The sequence below is a fragment of the Antedon bifida genome, chromosome 8 (genome assembly GCF_963402885.1).
Source record: "Antedon bifida chromosome 8, ecAntBifi1.1, whole genome shotgun sequence".
Lineage (NCBI taxonomy): Eukaryota > Metazoa > Echinodermata > Crinoidea > Comatulida > Antedonidae > Antedon > Antedon bifida.
The window spans coordinates 4284683-4311105 of NC_136233.1; the positions used below are offsets into that span (position 1 = coordinate 4284683).

Sequence of the window (26423 nt, forward strand, 5' to 3'; positions counted from 1 at the left end):
CTTATTTCTGAATTATTTTATCCTGTATAAACAATCATGTTTAAAAAAATAGATAAATAATAAAACATGTCGAGTAAAAAGGAAACCATTAATCTTGTTCGTTTGCGTTGTTTACTATTAAAAGAGAAAGCAATATTTAACACACACAGTTTATTTTATCGTATATTATTTATATTGTTATATTCGGACCAATGACCTGTATATAATAAAGTAATATAACGTTACCGTGAATTTTAGGGAACATATTTAACGAACGATGGGCAATACATGTTTTGAAACCTCTCTAGGGACATAAGGGAAGTAACTTTTCTGAGAAACGAATGTACAATTGTTTTTTACGGCCAACCTGATTCATGTGGAAATCTCTATATTAACAAAAACACTTGTCCCCTTAATAGCGGTTCTATTGCACTTATGCAGCGACCCGATTATACGACAGCATTTGCCATTGCATAAGAGTATGCGGATTTAAATTTATGTTAAAAATATCCCCAATTCAGGTTTCTTGGCGGCTATCGATTTGTATTTGCCTTTAATTGTTTTGTATGTTTAATGATTGAAATGAAATAAAGTTACCGAGATATATAATTATAAAAAATATTATATTTTATATAATTGATTCATGAATAATATATCGTCTCTGTCAAATTGTAAATTGTAGGCCTATTTTATCAATAATGAATGAATGAATTGTGAGATTTTTTAATCTCATTTAATTAGTAGGCAAATTAATAAAATTTGTCATCATTCTTGTATTATTTAAAAATCTTTTTTTCTTCTCCGGTCCACAGAAAAAAAAAATATTACTTATCTCAGGAAGGCATTCCACCTGGAAAGCATCTTTGACTTATGTAAGACGTTGTCTATAATTGTTGAGACTAAAAAAAATTTAGAATTGTTGATATATAGTTTTATTATTAACGAGTATCAAAGTATGAACAAAAGACAAAAATAATCATAATTGGTGAAATTTATGTTTATTTCTATAGCCACTATACACAGAAAAAGAAATCTAGTTTTACTACTTTGATACGGCATTTATATTGCTTAGTTGTAATTTGATCTAAATAATTTTAACTAAGAAAGCTCTTATAATGTTCATTAATTTCCGTTGATATGATGCGTCATAAAAGAAATACATACATCTAACATCAATCCACGCCATCATCATCAACGCTTTTACACATGGTATTTTACATATGATATTTTACATAAATCTAAAAAACAATATAAAGCTCCGTCTACACTATCCACGTTTAACCAAAAAAAAAGTGTGATGTGCCCAAATATGGTAGTAGTATGCCCAAATGATATGACATCACTATATATGAGCATATCACATTTGTTTGTCACATAACATTTGATAAGTGTAGACGGAGCTTAATGAAGCATAAACAAACATAAAACTCATCAACTCCACGATTGTTTTATTCTAATTCAGTACGAATCGTCAGTTAATAAAATGGGATATAATACACACCCTTTGAACGGGTGAAGAAAATGGCAATAACATGGGATCGTTCGTTAATAGAATAAAACTACTCGGGGAAAATAACTGAATAATATTTATATCTTGCCTTATATAAGTGATGACGCAATAAACGTAACCAGCTGATATATATATATACAATGGCACCACTTTGTTGACGCGTCAACGTTGATTCTGACGTTAGAGACGTTTAAAAAATCATTATGACCAAATACGTGAATAATAATATGAAGTTTTAAACTGCACATTCAAAACATTTGGTTCTCAGCTGTACCAATCACTAAATTACAATCGGATAATAGAATACATTTTTTAATGTAGTAATAAAAACCTTGACAGAAATCGATAAATATTTGAGGTTTGGTAAAAATAGTTACTTTAACAATTTGTATTTGTAGTTACAATACTCGATGAATAATATCTGTAAAACTACTTGTTGTAGATTATGATAGACAATGTTGTTTGCGGAACATTGTACTATGTCACTATGTCACTTTGTTATTGTAAAACACAGTGTATTGATACCTTTCAAAAACTGTTTCTCCCGCACACCATTAAGTGTTGTCTCAAAATACTTCTACCTAATTAAAAAAAAACACACACACTATATTGTTGTCATTCCATAGAATCCGTCGTATCAGTATAAAATCCACTATATGATGTCTTTGGTTTTATAATAATCATGTTAATATTGAAACATTCTGAGAACCGATAGCCTCTTATAAGAAATATTTGAATCTGCTTAATTATAAGTTATACAAATGCGTAATTGCATACAGCATCGATATTTCATAATTTCTTCTTTTGTATAATATAGATTTAACAAAATAACATAACATTTGAAAACAAAAGTTTAGATACCAATGTAAAGCATTATTATAATGCACACTTTAGGCCTAATCATCATAATACTGACTTTAATCTATAACTATAACACCTTCTTTGAAAAATATAAAAGAGGGTCACAATCACCGCCTACATACACGGAATGTTTTGGGTTCAACATTGAAAGAAATATATAACATTGGGCATTTCTTAACACATAATACTGTGAAACTACGTATTAGTTACATGGTAATGTTTTGCCTTAAGAAACACATTTTCATAATTCCTAGGCCTGATAAATTGGTGAAAGCAGTCCCCATCGCGAAACACTGTGCCAGGCTCATCGTTTGCAACTACTGTATGTTTCTTCTTCTTTAGGCCTACTGTTTTCTTTTTGCTTCTACTCACGTTTCATTTACGCAAACACGTTCGAGTCTGTTCACATTGAGCGTAATATTATCTGAATGTGATTTCTCCCTACCATTTATGACGACCAGTCACTACCGTAGTCTCCGTTTTCGTAAGTCTTTACGGCCCATTTACACGAGCATGGTGTCTTAACCGGTATCGTCGGTGAGGGTTTTTTCAGCATTCACTCTTTCCATTAGGCCCATTCATATACTATGTGTATAGCATCATGACACAACAGTGTTTGATTATATTTGTAACTGTCTTTTCCATTAGGTCCGTTCACACTGTGCGTAGTATGAACCGACATTGCCTGTGTGGTGTATCGACGTTGTATTAGGGTGGTGAGATAACATAAACTTGCGTTCACACATTGTTGGACTTTCTGTTAGTTCCTGAGTATTCTGCATGTTGCGCATTCCTGTATAAAGAAAAAAGAATCACACTTGAAGAAACTTGTTTATACATATGAATTAAACAGAACTAGATACAGTAGAATGATAAGAAGTGGCCGTGTGAACACGGTTTATCTTTCAAGTATACATATAAAACGCCATGTGCGCCAAAATATTTATTTAAAAGAATCACACTTGAAGAAACGTATACAAATGAATAATGGCAACGAAACTAGATGCAGTAGAATGATTATAAGTGGTCGTGTGAACACGGTTAATCGGTATTATACATATAAAACGCCATGTGCGCCAAAATATTTATCTTTTACTAATTGTAAGTTGAAATTAAGTCTAGAACCTAATTAACTAATACCGTACACTAAAGAAAAAAGAATCACACTTGGAGAAACTTGTTTATACAAATGAATAACGACAACAGAACTAGATACAGTAGAATGACCTTCAAGTATTATACATACAAAACACATATTTATCTTTTACTATTATTAAGTTTAAATTCTGTCTAGAACCTAAGCTAATACAGTACACTAAGCCTAACCAACGGAGTATGTAAAATTAAATGTAAATTGTAATTATATTTTACTTCCATTGGGTTCATTACAATTATTGTGTTTTTAATCGGGTATAGAATTATGTATTATTACTTTTGCACGCAATACAAAGACCAGATAAAATCATTGTTCAATAGTATACTATGAATCTTTACATACTGCACAATTAATTTGTTTGTTTCCTTTTTATTATCGTAATTTAACATTTTCCTCCTTACTTTTATGGAATTTTTATAAATAATGAATTTATTATTTTAATAATTTCACAACTAAAAATGAAACTCTTGAATATAAGTGGTAAAGAATTATTGTTTAGGGTGGTGACCTCTTTCATCAATCAATCATGGTTGATTTCTTTACCACCCATGAAGTCAAGTGTAGAGACGATGCGAGTGTTACAATTTGTGTGGAAATAGGCCTAGCTACTTCATCTCGTTTTTTGAATGGCCCGATGCAGTTTGGCTAGTTTAAAGCTGTAGGCTTGTGGTATAAAAAACAAACAGAAGCATCAATGTTGTCTATCGGTCAATAGACAATTAATTTAGACCACGCCAACAATTCATAAAATACACCTTCAGAAAGAGTAATAAGATATGTTTTCACTCTTCCCTGATTATAATAAAGAAATTGAATGATACTAACACTTATTTTTATGTAAACTATATACTGAAAATATTGTAAAATATAACGCCTATATCAAAATACTGAAACGATTCCGAGAGCATAAAGAACAGACGAAAATGTATGGCGCGCAGACAATCATTTATTAAGAAAATATATTTTGTTTCTTAATCTCAATTAATAGGCCTACAGATAATTTTGAATAGGTTTTTGCTCAACAATAAATCTATTATTATTTTATTATTGACTTACAGGTGGCAAATGAAGTCTTATGAAACATTAGCCGGGTCATAATCATATTCCACTTCCCCTCCCCCACAAAATTGTTCCCGCGCCACTGTACAACAATACTGTGTTGTTGACATTTAACTTTTTTCAAGCTTCAAATTAAAATAACAAATCGGTTATCCATTCTATTTCTGTCTATCTAGTTGATGGAATTTATATTAAGACGTACGTCGCAGTACTAGATTACTATTTAAAGATATCAATTTTATCACAAGAACAAAACTAAGTAGTCACAATGCAGGTTCACTTTAAATGGGTAGAACGATACATTAAAGTAATAACTAATATGTCTCGATAAATTAATCACGATATTAAAACACTAAAGTAAATATTAAAACAAATATATCAGTTTTGATTATTAATAAAAAGAAACAAATGTGCTAAAATTGTCAATATTACAGAACACTGAATTCAATTATACATTTGATTTAAGTAATATGTTCATACAGTTAATATTTTGAATACACGTTCGTTAAAAAACACCGACATATAAAATATAAAGGACTGTTACAACCGCTAATGTAGAAAACGCCAGCTAATGTCGAAACCGGTTGTAACAAGGGCCTATGTATTATATAAATAATGGAAAACAATTACTGTTATATGTCAAAGTAAAATATTAAAAATAATTGTTCAGTAGAAGAAATTCCTAGATATAGATCACGTTATCACCCACGGATAACATGTGAAAGCTGTCAGTGACAGATTTTAATTTTTACCGTGTATACGAATTCGCTTATTCTTTTTCAAAATGTGATTACAAGATAAAACATTTAAATAATAAGAAGACCACAAGAAAATCTGACGAGGATAAACCACAGTGTATGAAGTTATGATGAATGAAGCAAGCCGTGTGCACTAAAATGATGGCAGAGGTGTATCTTTTACATCTAACCAGAAACAGCTCAACTCGCAAAACCTACACCGATAGAAAAATAGATGTAAGATAGGTCTAAAACAGCAAGGACAATCAGAGAGAACTAAAGCAACTGGGTCATTTTCACCGATAGATAAAGACAGGCCTAGCCGGTTGGTTACCTAAGGATCGAGCCAACATACACAACCATTTCACCGTCCGATACAAACAGGGTTAGCAAGTACCAGCTAAACAGCCAAAGCATTCTTCACTGACAGAATAGATATGTCATTAGAATTATCACCTAAAGAGAATCAATCAGCCTTGCAAAATCATTCTTCATCAATAGATAGGTGCATACCTCCTGACCCGGCATGGTTTGCCAGAGTCAAAGACCTCAAGAAAAATGGTTTCATAAATTAAACCAAAGAAACCGTTATCGCACATTCATGTCATACTGGTATTAATCAAGTTTGGTGTCATATCTTAATTTGTCTCTTGAACAACAAGAGAAAACAACTGAACATTTACAGTATATAAACAGATTTAGCATACATACAAATTTCCAGTATCTAGAGGTTAGTGCAGGCAGACATTTAGTATATCTCTTACATTCCACAAATTATAGATATATATTTTTTTCTCTTTTTTGGCATCGATCGATCTATTTTTCTTGTAATTTAAAACAAACTTTTTTAATCATTTGTTACCAGTGGGGACAGTTCAATCTATATTCTATTGTACGAAAATGTTGTAGGCCTAAACACGAGAGAGGCATTCACAACAGAATTATGAAAAACGTTACGGGGAAAAATCATCAGATGACTATTATAAGTTATTCAAATTTTCCATCTTTAATGTTTTAATTGGATTTTCAGTGATATTTTGCTGTTAACAATAACATTGCACATCCAAAAGTAAAATATTGGTGAGTTATAATTAAACCTGTAAAATTCTATATTGCTATACAAAACAATTTAACAGCTTATTAATTAATTTGTTAAAACCATTTTCACTTTTAATTGATAATGTGCCTGAATACGAGAGAAATTTACAAGTTACCGCCCTCTAGGCCTATACTAATACAACATTCAAGGAACTAAACCACGTACAAACGAACGAACGAACGAAGGAATTACTGTAGTAGGCCTACAACCATTATAGGTCAATGCTACAACAATGAATTACAAATACCAAACTCAAAATCATTAACGTTTTCGGTAATTTGTCTGTAATACATTATAAAAGTGTTTGTTTGCTTTCACCTAACAAAGCCGTTCTTTTCTTTGTTAAAAACGGTGTGTCAATTGTTTCCCTTACGTGCCTCTAGAATCTAGGTTAAAACAATCAGGGAAGTTCCCATAGCATCTTAACATATCTTCTTTAGATTTCTCCTTATAGATAACACAGCCAAGTTATCGGTTGAACTGTTTTACTTCACGAAAGAAATAAATAACGAACGAATAGGCCTAGAGCTTTTCAAAATATATGGTTGGATGAAAGATAAAAAAAAAAAACAAATTAAAAAAAAAGAATATATTATGTGAACGAATGAACTAGTAGAAATATGTTGTTGGTGTTGTAGTTGATAAGCATTGCCATCACAATCAAGTAAAGCTTCGTTCATACACGGCACTGAGTCAGGTCAAAGACATTGCGAAATTTTAAATAGAACCATGGCACACGAACGCATTCCGGATTTCGTTCAAAAAATACGCGAAAATGCAACGACGGGACGGAATCGAATCGAATCCGGGATCTATTACTCTTTCAAGTGTTTTTAATTTTAAAAAAAACAAAATTATTTCGTTCATAAATCTGTTCAAATAATTCAGGTGTGTTAATAATTTTACCAGGGTCCTTTAAAGATTTTTTTAGATAACATGCACAAGACCTATTCTCAATATTCATGAACGAAAAAACAAGAGCTCACCAGTTCCCGTATCCGTGTCCAATATAGATTTAAACACAAAGAGACATGATATAACAAATATTCAACAATAATAATATTTCCTGTTTTTCATGTTCAATAATATGCATTTCTTCTAATTGTGTTCTAATTTTGGTTATATCATTATTAGTGGGTTTTTTTCCAATTTTTGTTGGCGCTCGTGAGAAAAGTTGAAGTATATTTACTGAATAAAATGTTAACTGAAAAACAAAAACTGGGGAGAGAAAAATTGGAGAATAGAGATGCATTGAATCTGTTTTGAATGTTTCTATTTTTTGCTCATTTTCAGTAAATATTATTATTATTTTAATTTATCAATTGTAATTTAGGCCTATATTTGTAACTCCATTTTTACAATTATTATTGGGGATATTATAAATAATTTTAAATATAATTAAATTAATTTTATTAAAACATTGGCATGTTTTTATAAAACTATATTGTAAATTACTTTATAACCATTTGCCTTTTTTTCAATTTGTTAAATTAATTTTTCTTTCTTCGTATTTTGACGTATTTTTGTTGGACTTCTCTTGTATCAAGTCAACGAAACAAGACAATCAACTAAACACAGTATACTGACATTCTTGGTTTCAACTCCAACAGTACATAATCGTTACCATTAGGACAAAATAGGTGCTATTTTGAACCAAAATGGGTGCTATTTTGAACCAAAATGCTTGGTTCTCATTTAAAGCGTCGCCACACAGAGCGCGCGCTGTGACAACGTTGCTTGAAAGTCATTGCGCTGCGAAACCTAGCATTGTTTCCATCGATCAATGACCACCGAATCATTGACCACCTTAAGGTATAAATTACTCGTTACTAACAAGGCGTGTTATGGGTTTGGGGTTTCGTCTCAAACCATCTGGATTTATTCATTACGTAATCGTGTGCCTGGAAGTATGGCCATACAGCTCAGGTATATTGGAATCCGTTAATTATTGACCACATTCCGATGTTTATCAGGTAGTTAGAGGTCAATGACCTCCATTCAACTGTTTCGAAAACATTAGATGTCTGTGGTACAGTAAAAGTATACCATGTAGAATTTTTCTTAATTTTTCCAAGATTTGTTGTACCGAATATTCAGTACAACTTGTAAAAAGTTGTACTCGACCCAAGCCAACGGCTTCCGTGTAGATATCACTGTACTGGTGTCTCTAGACCGATTAGCTTGGGCTGATGACAGGTTTTCGAGTCCAAAGTATTACTATTAGCAGTAGGTAAAAGAGGCCTACTGTATTATGTGATGTTTAACCAGTTTTGTAGTAATGTTTAATAAATCTAATAAATTATATAAAAAAAAATACCACTCTCAATATTATTGTTCCCCAAGATAATTGTTGCATGTAATTAGGCCTATTCATATTTCTTCAATAAATTTCTTTATTTTTAATTATAGATATTTTAAAAAACAAACCATTTTCGTTAAGAAAAAAAGGAACACATTTACAAAATGAGATACTGTACAGTCAATGTTGTTAAATTTCCTATCTTGTAACACTACAAGAGTATACCACCAAAATGCTTGTTTGCTTACTATCAATGCAAAGATTCGTATTTTATAGCAATACTATACTACTTCCCCGGAATTACCCTTTAACGCAGGAATTTCTAATCTGTGTATAAATTCCTAATATTTCTAAATTTAAATAAATAATTTTATGAAACCATAATTATTCAAGAAACCGTATTATATATTTATGAGTTTTTAGTATGAATATGATGAGTTTTAATTACATTTTTATTAGAGTCTATATAATTCCGACTATTATAAAGGAAATTATGAATTTAGTTTTTATCTATGACGGATTGTTTTGTTTTAGATAACGTCGATTAAATTAATTTTTTTATGTCGATGAATTTTACTTGAAAAAAAATAGCACATTTATTTAGAAAAAAACAAAAAACATCTACACCATTAAAGATGAAAAGAGTAGACAAAGCATTTCAATCTAACTAAAATGAAACAAGTGATTGGAGAGAGTGGATATTAAAACGGTAACGGTATAACTACATAGATAAGAGTTTACGATGTTGCAGCTTATCAATTCACTTTATTTGTTTATATAAATAGCTACAGGATGGATTTTATCTCTGATTTTGCATTAGATCAGTCAAGATAATTCGTTCCATGGGCTAGTATCCTCTGCTATGCTTTCAGTAACTGTATGTATAAATCCTATCAGAGATGATACAGGCTGTAAAGAAGGGTGGGTTCTTTCTGGTTTGAGAGATGGAACGTAAACTGATAGAGCACAATTTTTAAAGTAAAAACCAAAATAAATTGATTTTGCAGAAGACATTATCCAATTCACACATACGATAATGACTATAGGCCTACTGTAGTCACAATTGCATCAGTAGCATCAAGATGTACACAGTTTACGAGTGCGCAAAGCCTACGTATTTTGTTATACGCCGCGCGCATATCAATATTGCCAATAACTTATAATTGAATCATCATTATCAGCAGCGTATGCGTGTACTGTATATAGTCTATACATAATGGTAATATGTGTAACATTGTATAGGTATAAGTTGTTCAAAAGTGTTCGTAGGGCCTACATGTTTGCCGTATGATACCGTAACAAAGCACCATTTTGTTAACTTGTTCAACTTTGCGTCAGGGAGTTGATTAGATGTTTTGACGTACGGTAATTCTTAATATACTCCGTATATCCAGGGCCAAAATAATGTATTCCCTGACAGAACAACCCGCGAAAATTGGTGATATATATTGATGAACGCTAGGCTAGCAATTGTGAGGCTGGGGTGGTTTCGTACCTGGTCTGAAATTGTGTGCACAATGTGCCGAGTAGCCAATAAAATTACATCATTAGTGCAAGACAAATCATCACTGATACAACTGTTGTAACAAGAAATACAGTAAGATATAAAGAAACTGAGAGCAATAGAAACTCGCAAACAGAAGACAGAATAATATCTTTACTGAGTTGCAGATATTCCTAACAACTACAATCATAGTTTTGTTGATCATTGATCGGTTTTCTGTTTCTCCTTATAATTTCAATAATTTCCCCGTTTCGTTATATTCTGTCGATTGGTGTTAATATCATCACGAACGTTGACGTTTTGCGACATAGCGCACTTACACAATTAGAGCGGTGTCTTTAATATGACATTTTTTAAATTTGACAGTGACACAAGGAACGAAAACCGAAATCAGACGCAACAATTCTGACATGCGCACACCAAACAATATCTTCCAAGAGGGAAAAAAACCTCACGTGACCAGAAAGAAAGTCGAACAAGCACTATGTATAAAGGTAGTCTTGCTTACGTGTAAATGCCTGTCATCATAAGTTCATATCTCGCCATCTATTAATTAGTACGACACTTCCTATAATTCCCTTGAATGATGAAATACTTATTCTTTAATTTTGTAACCTGATCCCGTGGGAAGGTTCCCATGAAAGTGTCATTAATTCAAAATGTAATTTTTCATAGATACTATATTAAAACCTAAGATGGATACAAAATACATATTAATACAAAAATATTAACAAAATGCTTTTTTTGGGCTATCGATATATAATGTTAGTGTCTATAAAGTTGAGTGAGGGTAAGGGAAGGGTCACGTGTTTGAAAGACTTTGGTCTGAATACCATTATAGGCCTAATTTCCAAATTATGTAACACGGTATAACGTATATATTGTACACAATTTCCTGTAAATTGCATATTGCAAGTGAGTGACGCGATGATAGACAATTTTAACTTTACTTTCTATGTATGGATAATTAATACAAATTACCCATATATTTACGCGAATCAGGGAGTACATTATGTGCGCGAACGCCTCCACAGCCACAATAAATTTATGCACGTTTTTGTATATCACTTTATTTTTGGTCATGGAAATTATATCAAGTGAGAACTTACTGCTACTACTATAATAACAACTCAAAACAACCAACCTTTCTTTTTTAATTTGAATATCATGATACTATTTTTTGTTTGTGATTTGTTAATAATACGTTATGATCAAAAAGAAATTACAGTAATACCAGAGAAAATTGAAATTGTACCTGATTAAATCCATTTATATGTTTAAAAAATAAGTAAACGTTGATCAGGAATTATCATTTTTCCTAAAGATCAATCGTTACCCTAAGTTATTACAATCTACTTATTTTACCTAGACCAAACCTTTTAGCTAGAAAAGCATATACTGTGAAAAAACCCACGCCGTTAAAACACAATAAATTTGTGATTTATTACTTAAGAAACTCACGAATTTAATATTGTAAAATCATTTGAAATAGATATTTGATTGCAACGTAAGGGAATAGAAAGTGTTTGACACTAGAAACGTACCAAATGGAGAGAAAGTTGGCTATAATGAATCAGTCATTTGCGCGGTGTTATCTTTCGAAGCTTAATTAAACGGCCTGGATTTTTATGATGAACCAAGGAGATATCGCCAGGCAAAACGCGAGACGCCTGTCGCGCTTCAAAAGAACAAAGCGTCAAAACCTTGAAGCAAAACCACAATCTAAAAGTTTGACTGTCATAACGGATGATATTCAATTTTTATTATTCCCATAGAAACAAGAGAATCCATATTAAGAGGACACCTTTGGGACGGCAACACATTTTCATTTTAGGGGGACACTAACCAAAAAACTGAAATCGTCCCCGTAAAAGGCGGGATTTTCAAGGGAAGAAAAAAAAAATCAATGAAATATTTTAAAATGAACAATTATTTGAACATTTTGTTATATGAACAAGATATTCTGGATACGTCACTGATTGAACTTGAAACATATTGGGTGTGGGTATATATAACATAGGCATAATATTTGCCTCTTGCTTGTGACCACCCACAATCAGTTATGTATCGAGCCCAGAACGGTCCTTATTTGACCAATACTTGTCCAATTTTTATGCTGCCTGTGCCAAAGTTTTTTGAAAAAGCAGGCCTACACAAACAATGGAAACGTGGTGATATCATCATGTAAAGGTTGATGTTCTCTTGCAATACAGAAGGCCTACATATTCAAGGAGTCAATGCGTCAATTTTGACAGTGAACGAAGATCAAATTTTATATCAATTTGTATTATTAAAATAACCATCTAAATGGAATATTATATTTGATCTTTTTTGATCCAGAAAGATAGTGTTTCCGTAATAGAGGTTGAATTAACAATAATTGGGCCCACTTCCAAGTGTCCCCGTCAACTTAAAAGTCTAGGTGTCCTCTTCTTGGGCTCCTTTCGTGAGAACTCCGAGTACGGGTGTCCCAAGAAAGGTTCTACTGCAGATATTAAAATAATATATTCAGCAAGAATTATGTAATATCACCGTTATATAACGAAAGATCATAGGTAATTACTGGCACTTTAAAACCTCTAACATGTTAATTATTTACTACTTCAACACCTGTAGGCCTAATATGTTCGATTTAATTTAATTTTCGTATATTATTTTAGGCCGATCGTGTATATATCATCCAATGATGCTAATGGGTGATATATAATTACATAGTAATGTTTCAAAATATGAACGATTACAACAGTGTTAATGTGATACCAGTAACAATGTTCATCTCATATATCACCGTAATGAAATAAGCGTGATATTTTATGCTAAGTAAACCCATAGGACTGCTCTGATTTTGCGATATGAACTCCCTATAGGCTCTAACCCTAGGTCTTACTTCAAATGCTGTTAGTCGTAATGTCTGGTCTGTGTTTATCTATTCAATTGACATTGCACAATGTATTCTGCATTCATTGTTTTATAAAAGCTTTGCACAAAATGGTGGTAGAGACTGTAGTATGGTACTGTACCCATTTACGTTCACCCTCACTTCAACATAAAAAAACGACTTATACCAAATTTCTTTGCCATTAACTAAATGAATTACACAACTGCTGGTAAAGCTGAGACATCACAGAGCCGGCCAGTCAAACACTTACCCCTCGAAAGGGCGTAAAAATAGAGACTAAATCACAATATAAACATTTTTTTCTGAAGTTGGGAGGGGGGAGTCGGGTGATCCCCTTCAATTTACCTATAAAGTCTTATCAACAACATAATGTGTCTATAAATATACAGCAGAATACTGTTATATAGACCAACAAACCTAGATATATAAGTCATTCACCCTTCACCAACATTCCATTTTAAAACTTAATATTATTCATATTCATCAACATCTTCTTTGAAACAAAACTCTATCTATTGTACCACACCTGTCGTCTATCTATTTCTGGCAAACACACCGATCGGAGAAAGGGATTTTCATAGTTACAGGTACTAACAGTTAAAAGGTATATGAACTTAAACAAGGCTAATACCATCCAATACAGTATTGCATTGTAAAAGCTTCCGTTACAAGGAAGATATTGTGATCCCGTCTCACTTTTCTATGTCATTCACATATTTAATAACCAATGGATTTCTGCAGATTGAGGTTCGATATGATTACTGTATAACCAGCTATAAAGTAATATAATCCGTAGAGTACAAACTCATTTATTTGGCTTGGATATATATCGTGTGATACAATAACAAAATCCTGCATTTCGTTATAGAGGCCCACCCGATTCTCAGTGTGTACCCCCACATATTACAATATTTGCCCAGTATTATAGAAATGTTTGGTAATTACTGTACAACATCTCATTGTATCCTAGCTGCATTATGGGGGTTTCCATACGTGAGCGGGGTAATTTTATCTAAAGCGTCTATAATAGAGGTTTAATAATATTAGGTGCTTTAAGATTTGGTTATTTTATGGATAATACTATGAGATACATGTGAAACACATGTGATGTATTTCTAAATATTCCATGATACTGGATAAATCTAGATATTAGCGAGAATCGGGTGGTTATTGTGTCGTCTCAGATCAAAATGTATCCAAACCAAACACTTAGCTACGGTACTATACGTGCTTTTTTTCAGCATGTTCTGTGTGAACATGGATCAACAAAAATGGTTCTTTCGTAACGAGGCATGGACCTGATAGGCGCCACTGTCCTTCTATATTCAGTGTATAAAGTGGACAAGGATTGTCAGCCTTACTATATTCAGAAATTCAAATCGGAATCCAGTCGAACAGTTTCAGTTTATCCACCAAAACACTTAAGTGCTATTTCTGTTTTAATGGTGAGAACATTATGAAATGACAACGATTAAGAGAAATCCCAAGTAAATAGCAATATTACTTTTGGAAGGACCCGGCTGTTTAAACCAAAATATTTACAATTCGGAAGTAATAATGACGACATAAGGCATTCAGTATACACAAATGCTACTACAATCACACAATCGATTGCCCCTTAAGTTTGTAATTGCCTTACATTTTATAGTTTTTGGTCCGTTATTCAGACTTAATTCTCTACCAGAAATACACGATTTCTACTAAACGTCCGGAATCGGTTCAGTGGCCGAGGTTTTTCGGCCACATTAATACGTTTTGCACCGGAATATGTTAGTGTTAATGGTTCTTATTCTTAAACATTACACCCATTCCGTGACTTTTATCCGGCTGGCCCAGAATCCAGTATCAGTGTGAACGAAGCTTAAAGTAGGTATATTATGGGCGTATCATTGTAAAATACGATCAAAAACAAAATCACTGAATGCTAGTCGATTCTGATACTGAAATCTATATCTAATGAATGTCATATTTACATAGCGCTTCATTTACTTGCCAATGTATGGAAAAACTGATGTTAGCCCAACACTACATACAAGAGGTATCTGCCAATTTTAGTACGGTGACGTACGATAAATACTAATGATCGACGCCATTAATATTATCAAATGGGATGAAAAATGGAAAAAAAACGCTCCTAAAAAAGGAGAAAAGATTCGTAGGCTGTTTTTAGTGTATGCAGTGCTATTTTATGTTAGTTTTGATTGTATAAAAGGCAACTTATGACAATAACTCTGTTAACTTTGTTACTGCCATTGCCACAATTCTTGTTGAACAAGCCTTGGCGTTGCTGCTTGTTAAATCGTCTTATTTCGTTAAGGCCCATTTACACTAAGACGATGATCGACGATAAATAGACAAATATGCATTTTTTATACATAAAACATATAACGATCTATGCTTCCATTGATGAAAATGATATTTTCACACGTCCAATCAAATGACGTCATGATTAGTAAGAGCAATACTATCGCGACAATACAAATATTTTATTGTTTTTATTAATCATGACGTCATTTGACTGGAATTATAAAAATATTATTTTTATCAAAGACAGCATAAATGGTTATCGTATAAATAAATAGTTCTAAAAAATCTTTCTAATTTCTTTTCTTTTATGTAAACAAAATGCATGCTTATAATATTAATCGTTTTCTATTGTAAATGGGCCTTTACTAGTAAGAAAAAGAACATCTGCCCCAAAACAATACCGCATCCAATGTTCACACTCTATACACAATGTTGAAACAACCAAACTGACAAATACAGTTTAACTACCAATAACGGTTTTGGGGAACAAAGGTAAATTAAGTTAGAAAGGAAAGGTATAACGATAAAAGGAAACCGACTAGTAGTCATGAGAACCGTAAATGACTGAAAATATTGTCAGTCACATCGTTACACGCCGTTTATGAGGTCTACTGATAGATCAAAGAAAATAATTGGCCTAAAAAGATGGTAAAAACAAATTATGAGTTTCGATTTACAACAATCAATTCCAAAACCAACAGCGCAGTGCCACAGTACTTTCAGGAAAAACAATGTAAAGGATAATATAATAAAAGTTAGATTAAAAGAAGATTAAGATTTAAAAAGAGGGGCATTAGAAAGAAAAACACATAATATGTTTAATAAAGTGAAATTGCGACGACAATATCAAAATAAAGCAAAATATTTTATCACGCGTGTAACTTAAAAAAAAAAATCGAAATATGAGTGGTCAAGTGTGAAAATATCTTCATTTATTATATTTATATTAATTTTTAAACCAATATTGTAATGTACAATGAAGAGAAATAAAATATTTTCCGGATACTCATAATCAACAGTATGCATTGAACAAAACAAATACTACTTTAAAAATTAATTTTTATTAATTAAAAGATAATTTCAAATCATGAGCGTAAAATTAATATTTTTATTTCCTAGAACATTTCCCAAGAAAAAATGTTTTTGTATGAATTTCGATTATTGGTGCAATAATACAGCAACTATTAAGCCTCATCAGTTTTGTGAATTTTCTTGTATGTATTTTTTATTTTACGTTTACAAAATTAACAAATAACATTACATAAGTTCCCACAAAAATCAATAATGCAAAATTATAGTTGTTAATGATAGGCCTATTAATTATCTTTACATGAATAGAAGCATTTCTCTTTCTTTTGAAAGAATGGTATTGGTAGGCCTGTTTCAAAAAGAACCTCTGTAAAAAAATAGACAGAAACGTCGCGTAATCAATTTAATTGACAATCGGGTTAATTTTTTACAACTGGACTAAGCAATTTTAAAAAAAAAATGTCGAGGTTTTACAAATCGCACGTAGGCTCCGTCAGTTTTTAATACCATTTTACCAGGTACTGAATGTATTATATCGACTTAAAGTACCAATAGACATAAGATACGGCATTGTTATCGATAACGATTTCCGAATTATACGAACACGATATTCTACAACGGCAATTGAAATTGTGATAATATATAATTACATACCATTTATAATTTTACATTACACTATAATTTTATACTACATATTAGTAATCCTCTGCATTAAAACAGCAGACTCTCGTACGGTGTCAAGTATAAAACATGAAACTGTGGGGCTGTTTTATGTCAAGCGACGGTAACAGGCCCCAATAATTGGCATACAGTTTTGTCAACTATCGTAACAAAGGAGTTTATATAAGTTAGTTTTAAACAGTCAAAAGTTATGCTAAAATAATATATTAAGACGTAGTAATCTTCAAAGTATTAAAGTAAACAAAACTTTTAAAAAAATTATCTAATTAAAAATATCTAGGCCTATAGTGCGAATGTCAAACAAAACTTGATATCATTTTTAGGAAAGTAGTTCAAGTTTAGTTACGGTACTTAGGTCTACCCGGGTAACTTTCATGGGCACATGTTATCGCCAATTCGTTGGTTATGAATACATTTACTAATAACCAATAGGCCTAGGCCTACGCATATTATTTACGCGAACATATACAATGTATAGTAACAAAAGTAGTTACATCCAAATGACCACCACCGATATTCAACTCCGAACCACTGGACATCTCATGTCAAATACTAAGACCGAGACCTCAATTTGAAGCAAATTGACACACATTTTATTAACTTTCTTTGTAGTGGCATGTAAATACCTTTAGGGTTGGGCATTTACTATCTCGCGGGATTTGTGCAAAAGGGTCTGCGGTGATGGTCGACTGTTGGTTTTACTTTGATTGGCATTCTGACAGAAAATCTCAAAACCCGAGTGTAAACCGTCAACATATACATTTCATTTTCTGGTGTTGATTTATTTTATGCTTCTGAATAAAACGTTATCAAAATGATATTCTACTTCAAATATCACAATTGCGATAAAATAAAACGAACGTAACACAGATTTGTTACCGAAAGTTTAAAACAATATTCAATACACTGAAGCCAAGTAGACCTAGTTGCTATTTCACGTCCCCTCTGGCACATAATTTGGAAAGGGCCTCGTGGAATTGTTAGTGTTTGCTATTTAAAACAACAAAAATTAAATAGCGGGAATCACACATTTAACAGCTATAGATAGTTGTATAATTATTACTTCTTTCATAACATAATTAATTCGTTTTCTGCAGAAAGTTAGAAAAAAGTAATTAAAACAGTCCTAAACATGTGTAATATTAATTAATTCCAATAATCACATATTAAACAGTATTTATTTTGAAAGTTCAGTTAATATCTACAATTAAATCTTACGATTTTTCTAGAAGAACTATAACTTTTTGCTAATCTAATTTTAAGTAATCGAGAACTCTGAGAACCCATGAATACGCCAATGGGTGAAGACGATACCAATGTGCTGTCCACGTATCTGGTTACATGTACCTAATGGCCAATGCATGCAGAAACCCTTAATATAACATCAGACAGTGACGGTACGGATCATCATCTAATTAGATCGATGTACAAACCGAAAAAGAAAAAAAATGCACTCGACTTCTTATTTCCCGCCGGCGAAATGCGTTAATCCAGCTTATGAAATTGTCATTCATTCGCAATAAAGCTCAATTAACTAGGCCTAGCTTCGTGCACAACGTGACTAGATAGTAAGGATCCTGCACCGAAATAAAATTGCCCAATTGGCGGTCGTGTATGTTGCGTCAACAAGATAGGCACAGGGATCATATAAGGTCTCGTACGGCCTACTGCAGCTGGTGTGAAGATTTTTCTCGGAGGACTATCAGGAGATGAAATGTACATGTTATTCCACATGATAATCTATCAAAAGCACGTAGTAAACCATAGCCCTAAGGATCCAAAAACGCATCATATTTTAAGGAATATGAATTTGCAATGATGATCATGTTGAAATGGTTCTACCACAGTAAAAGTATATAATGTGATGTAATGTAACACGGTCAATCAATGAAGCATACCTTCTAAGATATTGGTGACGTCTTATATTCATCCACAAAATGATGAAGGCTTACTCAAAGAAATGCGCATCAATAAACAATCCTATCTTTAAAAATTCCTTTTTTGTAGAGTATTCAATATATATAATTCCTTTTTTTAACGAAACTACCTCTCCAGAAATAAGTTCCTACTCGTGCCGACAGTTACCAGAGTCTGGCTGTATAAGCTCAGCATTCTGTGTTATGATGAACTGGGTTTGAATAGAAAGAGAATGTAAATAAATGCTCAGCTTGAAGCTATAATCTAACTTAAACATTCGGTTGTGAATTTGTAAATAGATACGCTAAAGTGTTATCCCCTCACAGATAGCTAACCGCCTTCACAGACCAGTTTGTTTAGCTCACAAATCGGAACATATAAACTGTTTGAATTACCAACCAATATGACGGAGTAGAATATGTTCAATTATTTATTTAGAATTAAACATTTTTGTTTAAACGAAACGGGTAGTGTTAATATGAGAGGTGCGTATTCCATTTGACGAAAGAGCAACTAACTCAATATTTATCAACAAAACAAAACAATGGACTTGAATACGTTTACTCTTAACATCCCTGTGAAAATAATCAAAATCGAATATTTGTATATATTGATTACCTTCCATCAATCCTCTCATTCATTGGAAATGTGTGTTTAATTTTTTTTTTTTATAGAAATAAAACAAACTAAATAATAATACGGAATCTTTTTTTCCCAGAAATGATTTGAGAAGACGACCAAACTTCCGCCTACAGTACCATTCAGAATACATCTATCTACTTGTACCATAATGATAATCATCATCTTCAAGCATAAACAGATAATAAATCGGACAATATTAACATTACTGTTATAAACAGGAACAATGCAAATATTAACTTCTGGATGAATTCTTATTACTGATGCTACAAATTATTCTGACAGTTTTACGAAAGTAACAAAACGAAAAGTGGTACCTGCTACGAGAATATTTTCAAAAAATATCTGTCGATAAACATATCCAATTTATACTTTGTAAAAAGTAAATTACTCTACTGGTCGCTAAGCAAGCAACGTAAAAGGTCCTAAAAATACAGACGGTACGCACGCACGTCACGTGGCACCGAGAAATGCGAAAGTGGCCCGTTTACATTTTCGTAAATTCTCGTACGGTGTCTTAAGACAACATCGGCACGGTAGACGAAACAAGACGGAAACTTTGGGGATGTTTCATGGCAAGAGACGGTAACAGGTCTATCCACAACACACATTATATGGATAGACCAACACTTAACTATTAACTGAACCAAGGAAGAGTGAAGTTACTAATTTACTAGTAATTTCACTCTTCCCTGACTGAACCTAACCATCTAAATAGCACAAACGATATCGACGGCGTTCGAAGCCTTCAAGATTGGGAAGCTAAAGCACAAGCGCTGCTTGCCGAAAAGCGTTGACATGTAGGCCTATTTGAAAAACAGACAATGTATAGGGGACAATCGTTTGTAGATGAGACAAATAACTGGACGTGCTGTTTACTGTCTCTATACATAATACGGTGATAATCGGGTGAAACATCTACAGTACTTTGGTTTTAGTAAATCGTTTGATGAATGATGCTGTTTAAAATACAGAGTTGAGTTAATCTAGATAGACAATTAATGATAACGAAGTTAATTGAACGCACAAGTATGACCAAATCGGTAGGAAAGCGCACGTTTAAATGAAAATAATGACAGGTAAAATTGATGTTTTCAGAAAGCGACGTTTTTGGGGTTTTGATCGCAAGATTTCGTGCTTCGGTTAAGAATGTAGACGGAAGCCTTTATATTATGAAATACACTGATGGTATAAACATGTCAATAAAAAAAATATACAATAGTTTTAATATAAATCTGATCATTTTAAATCATCATTCTGAAATTCATAAAAATTTAAAAAATAATAATAATATTAATATTTTTTTAACAAAGAAACAAATGTATTAAAAAAAATGTTTATGAACCAGCTAAATATTTAAAACATTGTCCATAATGTCTATCTATAAAACATTAGATATGGGCCGCAAACACATGTTTACTGAGGAACTCAAGGGAGGTTTTGCTTTAATTTTCTATGTAATTTATTTGACTTTTAGGGGTTTCGCTTTCCGCATTGTTATTTAAAGAGACAACAAAAGATGAATCCAACTGGGAGCCGCGATAACAACAAGTGCCCAGGTTGGGATAGACCCAGCTTAACACGGTTGCAATTTATCGTAGCTAGTAATATAAAAATACAATTTCGTGCCGAAAATCTAGCCACACACGATGAACCTAAAGTAAATTGGTGTTAAACCTGTAACCATCCAGGGTAGAACATGAATTCACTTGTCAAAACTAAATCGTAATTCTTTCAAATGAGTTAGCCGACTCTATAGTTTTCGCGGTCTTATCATTCTTAACGAGTTGTTGTGTACGAAAGGTAGTGCGACTTGGTATGCAAACGAATAAATCAAAACCCTAACTGTGCAATTGAATTGGACAATTACAGAAAGATTAACAGAACATTGGAGTAAGGAATTCAAGATATCACGTGATAATAAATATCTTCTTTTAATGTCCATCATAAATAACAAAGGTGTGGTGGTCGACCTGAAAAACCGAAAGTATTAAAAGTAAAGTTGATAAAACAGATGCCAGTCATTGATTGCCAAGTGATTCGTTATTTTTTACCAAAATATATTTGGGTTTTTACGTTATACAATATGAAAGCTCAATTGTTTCAAATACCGTCTTTTTTTAAAACAAATTAATGTATTTATCACTTTTGATATGATAACTATTAATACGATTTAAATTGAATAGAATAAGATGTTAGCCGGAGTAGGCCTACGCCTTAAGGCCAATTTACACAAACGAGCGGTAACGATAATACAAGTATAGAATCTAAGCTATTTCTTATGACCATTTACACAAAATGCGGAGCGGACAGATGGTTTCTGCTCAGGATAGATGAATATCCTAACGTGGGACAAGCTACGCGGTTTTCCGCTTACCGTTACCGCTCGTCTGTGTAAATCTAAATATTATTAACATTGTTCAATTCTGTTATGATATTCCATCATTTAACAAAACGGCGCCGTGTTCCGTTCCGTGAAACCGAACAAGTGTGAATGTATCTTTAGGTGGCACCCCTTAGACCCCCGATATTGGTGTGACGCGGTACCCGTTAGTAGTGTGTCATCAGCCAAGTCACGGCTACAAAGGAATTAAGAACGAGGTAAGCGGCTTTGGACGGGCGTACAAACGACGATACATTTCATGGATATTCACAAACTCATGCAACAAGAGTAAACTAGACATGAAACTCGTCACTTTGACGAGTTAGTTATCCGCACCACGACAAACGCCACGTGCACGTCATACGTTGGAATATTGCACACAGATAAAGATTATGGCATTATGACAAGAACTGAAGAATATGACATGCTGTTAGTGCTGAATTTTGTGTCATATAGTATATACATGCAAACAGTATAAGCTGTATACATATTACATACAGTGTAGAATAGGTGAAATTACGGGACCCGCCATTTATTCCAATTTTTAACATGGCGACGGTATCAAAATGAAACACTTAGATAGCAATTTCAGAAGGAAATTATCTCAGGAACAACATATTAACGTGTAGAAGAAATTTGAATACGTAAAATATAGATGCGCACCCTTTTAAATGTGATGAACTATTACGCAAAATATGAAAATACGACTTTTTTTATTCAACTGGCCATATGATGACGTCACAACATCCGATTGGCAAAATGTTTACATGAATTCGTATCTACAATCCAATAGCTTCCAGAAAACGTTTTAATCGTGATTATCACATTTTATTCTTACGAGCTATTACAGATTAAAATTTACTGTAAAGATGAAATTAATGACCCACGTAATTAAAATTTTTAGGCATGATGACGTCATAAAAATTAAAATATTTTTATCTCATGCTAAAGAAAGTTGATTGACCTACACAATATATAAATGTAGGAGAAAAAGGAATACAGATAAGCGCGATGCGCTCCATTGAATGTGATGAGCAATAACGAAAGAGACAAAAATCCTATATTTTACATTCGTGTGGCCATACGATGACGTCACAATGTTTTTTTAGCCTTATTGATGCATGATCCGATATCTACAACTCATCAACTTCTAGATTTTGTAATAAAAATAAACGGTTAACGGTTTACTTTAGAAACTATGACTGTTTAAAAAAAGACATAATTTTGACGATTTTTTAAGCTTTTTCATAAAAAACGCGCACGAATTGTCTAATTCAACATGTTCGTATGGCGTTATTTAAACTGGAAAAGGTCTAAATTGTTTTCAAAATCACTGGGAAAGGCTTGAAAAATATAATTCAAGAGAAAAAAATATGTTTTTAACGCTATGTGCGCACCGCGCGCATAAAAAATTGCGCGCCCGTGGGAATTTTTGACATGCTCAAAATGACAAGAAACGCGTAAAAAGTTGATTAGAAATTAATTTTGCGCATTTTGAAATTTTAAATGCGCGTGCGCGCGTAACTTCTTGTCAAACATGCCATTTTTAATCCGTAGAAAGTTTGCCCCTGATATGACTTAAATTTTGTCAAAGTGTCAATACTAAATGACTTTTGGTTTTTAATCTATGATCAATCATTGAAATTCATAAAATTGCGCATAAGTCACGTTGCGCAACTATGACGTCATTCAAAAATAGGAGGTGCACAACTTCACGTAAATGCCCATATGTTGTCAAAGTTATGAAATGTTATGTTTACACATTTTAGAGGAACACGACTCACAAAAAGGAAGGAAGGAAAGAAGAATAATACAGAAAAAAAATATTGATCTCATACAATTACAAGGAGTTATCCGCTTGGTATACCAAGCAGATAACTAATTAAACGGGTGTGTTTTAGACCATCGTGGAATGGTGCATGTTCACAATTAAAAGATAATATAAATTATATATATAAATCGGTCTTAGGAGGCTCATTAGAACATTATTCGGTTATTGATATTGGGGGGGGGTTGTGTGGGTGAACATCATATTCTCTTGTATATCAAGGGAAGAGTGAAATTACGTGAGTTTTCCATATAATTTTACTTTTCCCTGGTATATCGGTAATGTCTGCAGTTCCATAGGCAAATTCTATGTAATGTCATGTCACAATGTATTATCATGGCGCTTGCATTATGTTATATGCTTATGGCTTACAACAGGCGTCACATGTGATCAATTTGTGTTACAGAATTTGCCTATGGTTCTTGCCGGACACACCTATAAGAATCGGCAAGTAAAAAATGGCGTGTCGTTTAATGGAAATTCGTTCGAGTCAGGAGTTCAAACCCAGGTTAAATTTGTTATTGTATTATTCTTTATTTTATGTTCTCCCTTATAATTACATCGAAATGTTTTATTAACAAATAATCAATCATTCTGTTACACGTACCAATAATAATTGAAGAATACTACAAAATATATAGTTTTACCACCTAATTATCATTACTGTATCCTATACTTTTTTTCAGTGATATGCCTACAATGTCACATGTTATCTTTATTGATGTTATTAATTTTTAAATTTCACACATGACACCGTGTTTAGGATTTTGCCTTGATACAGTGAATAGACTACTTCTAAGGTTAAACAGCATAGTAAAAAAAGGTGTTCGTCACTAACGTTAACATACTATAGTTTTATATTTTGAATTCGTGATTGATCAGTATATAAAATAATAAAAATAAAGTCGATGGGTAATCCGCCGATCACCTAATAACGACTGAAACGAGTACCTGAATAATAGCAGCCGATCACCTAATATTAAACAAGAAACCGAAATGGATTACGAACGATGTATACACGAAATTCAAATGTCGCTCTATCTAAACACATAATACGAATTAGTGGCGGATCTTGGATTTAGAAATAATAATGGGGGTGGACCGAAGTGCCTAACAATTATGTGTGAGCTATATTTTACATTGCAATGGCCAAGATGCTGGATGGTGCTTAGACTACTAAAATTATCCTTCATAACGAAGATCACCTATAATTCGTCATAAAATAATAAATCTGTATATTTTTACTGTAATGTGTATTTTACTTTGTGTTTTAACATTTTACTGATTTTATTCTATTTTTATATTAAGTTACCATGAGAAAAAACAATTTGACAATAAATTTATCTTGTATCTTGTATAAATAAAAAAATGTATAGTTTGATAGCCGTCATGCTTTGCAAAATTAAGAAGCGTATTAAGCTGCTTGTATTTCGCTGCCATTGCTATTTCAATGTAGAATAATTATATTATAATAAACAAATAGTTTATTTTACTTCGTGTTTATGCCATACTCCCGCACCAATCGATCTTTTCAATATGAATTATATGAGATAATGCACAGTGAAACAAAAAATATATAAGAATAGTGATAGTAATAATAATTATAATAATGACGACGAAAATGATAATTTTAATTGTATTTATGAATGTTAGTATTGGGGTGTGTTTCTAAATATTTTTATTTGTACATATCTTCTCCTTATATAGGCCTATGAATTGTTTTTATGGTACTTTTTATAATAATCATTTCTATGTTAAGCTTCTGATATTGATATTTTTATATACATATTTTAATATTTTAATTGTTTTAACTCTGAGCAAATGCATTTCACCTTTGGAGATTAATAAAATTATTCTGATCCTGATTCAGTTCTTTAATCCGATATACGATCAATTTTATATTTTATTTGTGGTGTAACCAAAAACAATAACTCTTGCCTGTTAAATCATATCTAAAAGAATAAATATTGCATTGGTCATGGAATCTGTGATAAGTCCTTCTTTTATAACGATGTTGATAATCTCTTAGTAGATTTTTATTGCCTTTTAAACCTTTTAAACATATTTTCTTGTTTTTTAAATATTATATTTTATGCCTCACCTTCAGGTTTTCGAAATAAATAAATAAAAAATAAAATTACGTATTAAACATTTTTCATCCGGACATGAAAATATATATAAACTTGAAAAATAAATAGTGTAATAATTTATTAAAGTTTCTTTTATTTCGTAATTCGTTCATACCAATATCTATATCACTATCAGTGTTTTAATTCGATATTCAATCACTGGATTTATTAGCGACATAACATTATGATTTTATTTTAAAACATGTTGAATTGAATATTGAATATTATAACAAACAATATTAGGCCTATTCATAAAGAGAAACAAAAATTGACCTTATTGTTTTTCAATTTCATTTAATTGGTTAAATAACTACTTGTGTAACCAAAAATAATAATAATATTATATTATTATTATAAACTTTAAAAATAAACATTACAAATGTAATATTATGAATTTATTAAAGTTA

At 32.1% G+C, this 26423-nt stretch overlaps 1 protein-coding gene across 2 annotated transcripts in view; it reads right to left on the bottom strand.

Annotated features, from left to right (window-relative positions):
* Positions 1 to 961: 961 nt before the first annotated feature.
* Positions 962 to 26423, bottom strand: part of LOC144850839 (forkhead box protein F1-like) — a 73338-nt gene continuing 47876 nt past the window's right edge. The window contains exon 2 of one of the 2 annotated variants that reach the window (XM_078708312.1): positions 962 to 3143. In XM_078708312.1, the coding sequence (XP_078564438.1) occupies positions 2995 to 3143 (149 nt within the window). In that variant the 3' untranslated portion in view covers positions 962 to 2994. The remainder of the gene's footprint in view (positions 3144 to 26423) is intronic. The other variant, XR_013614123.1, reaches the window with a different exon arrangement.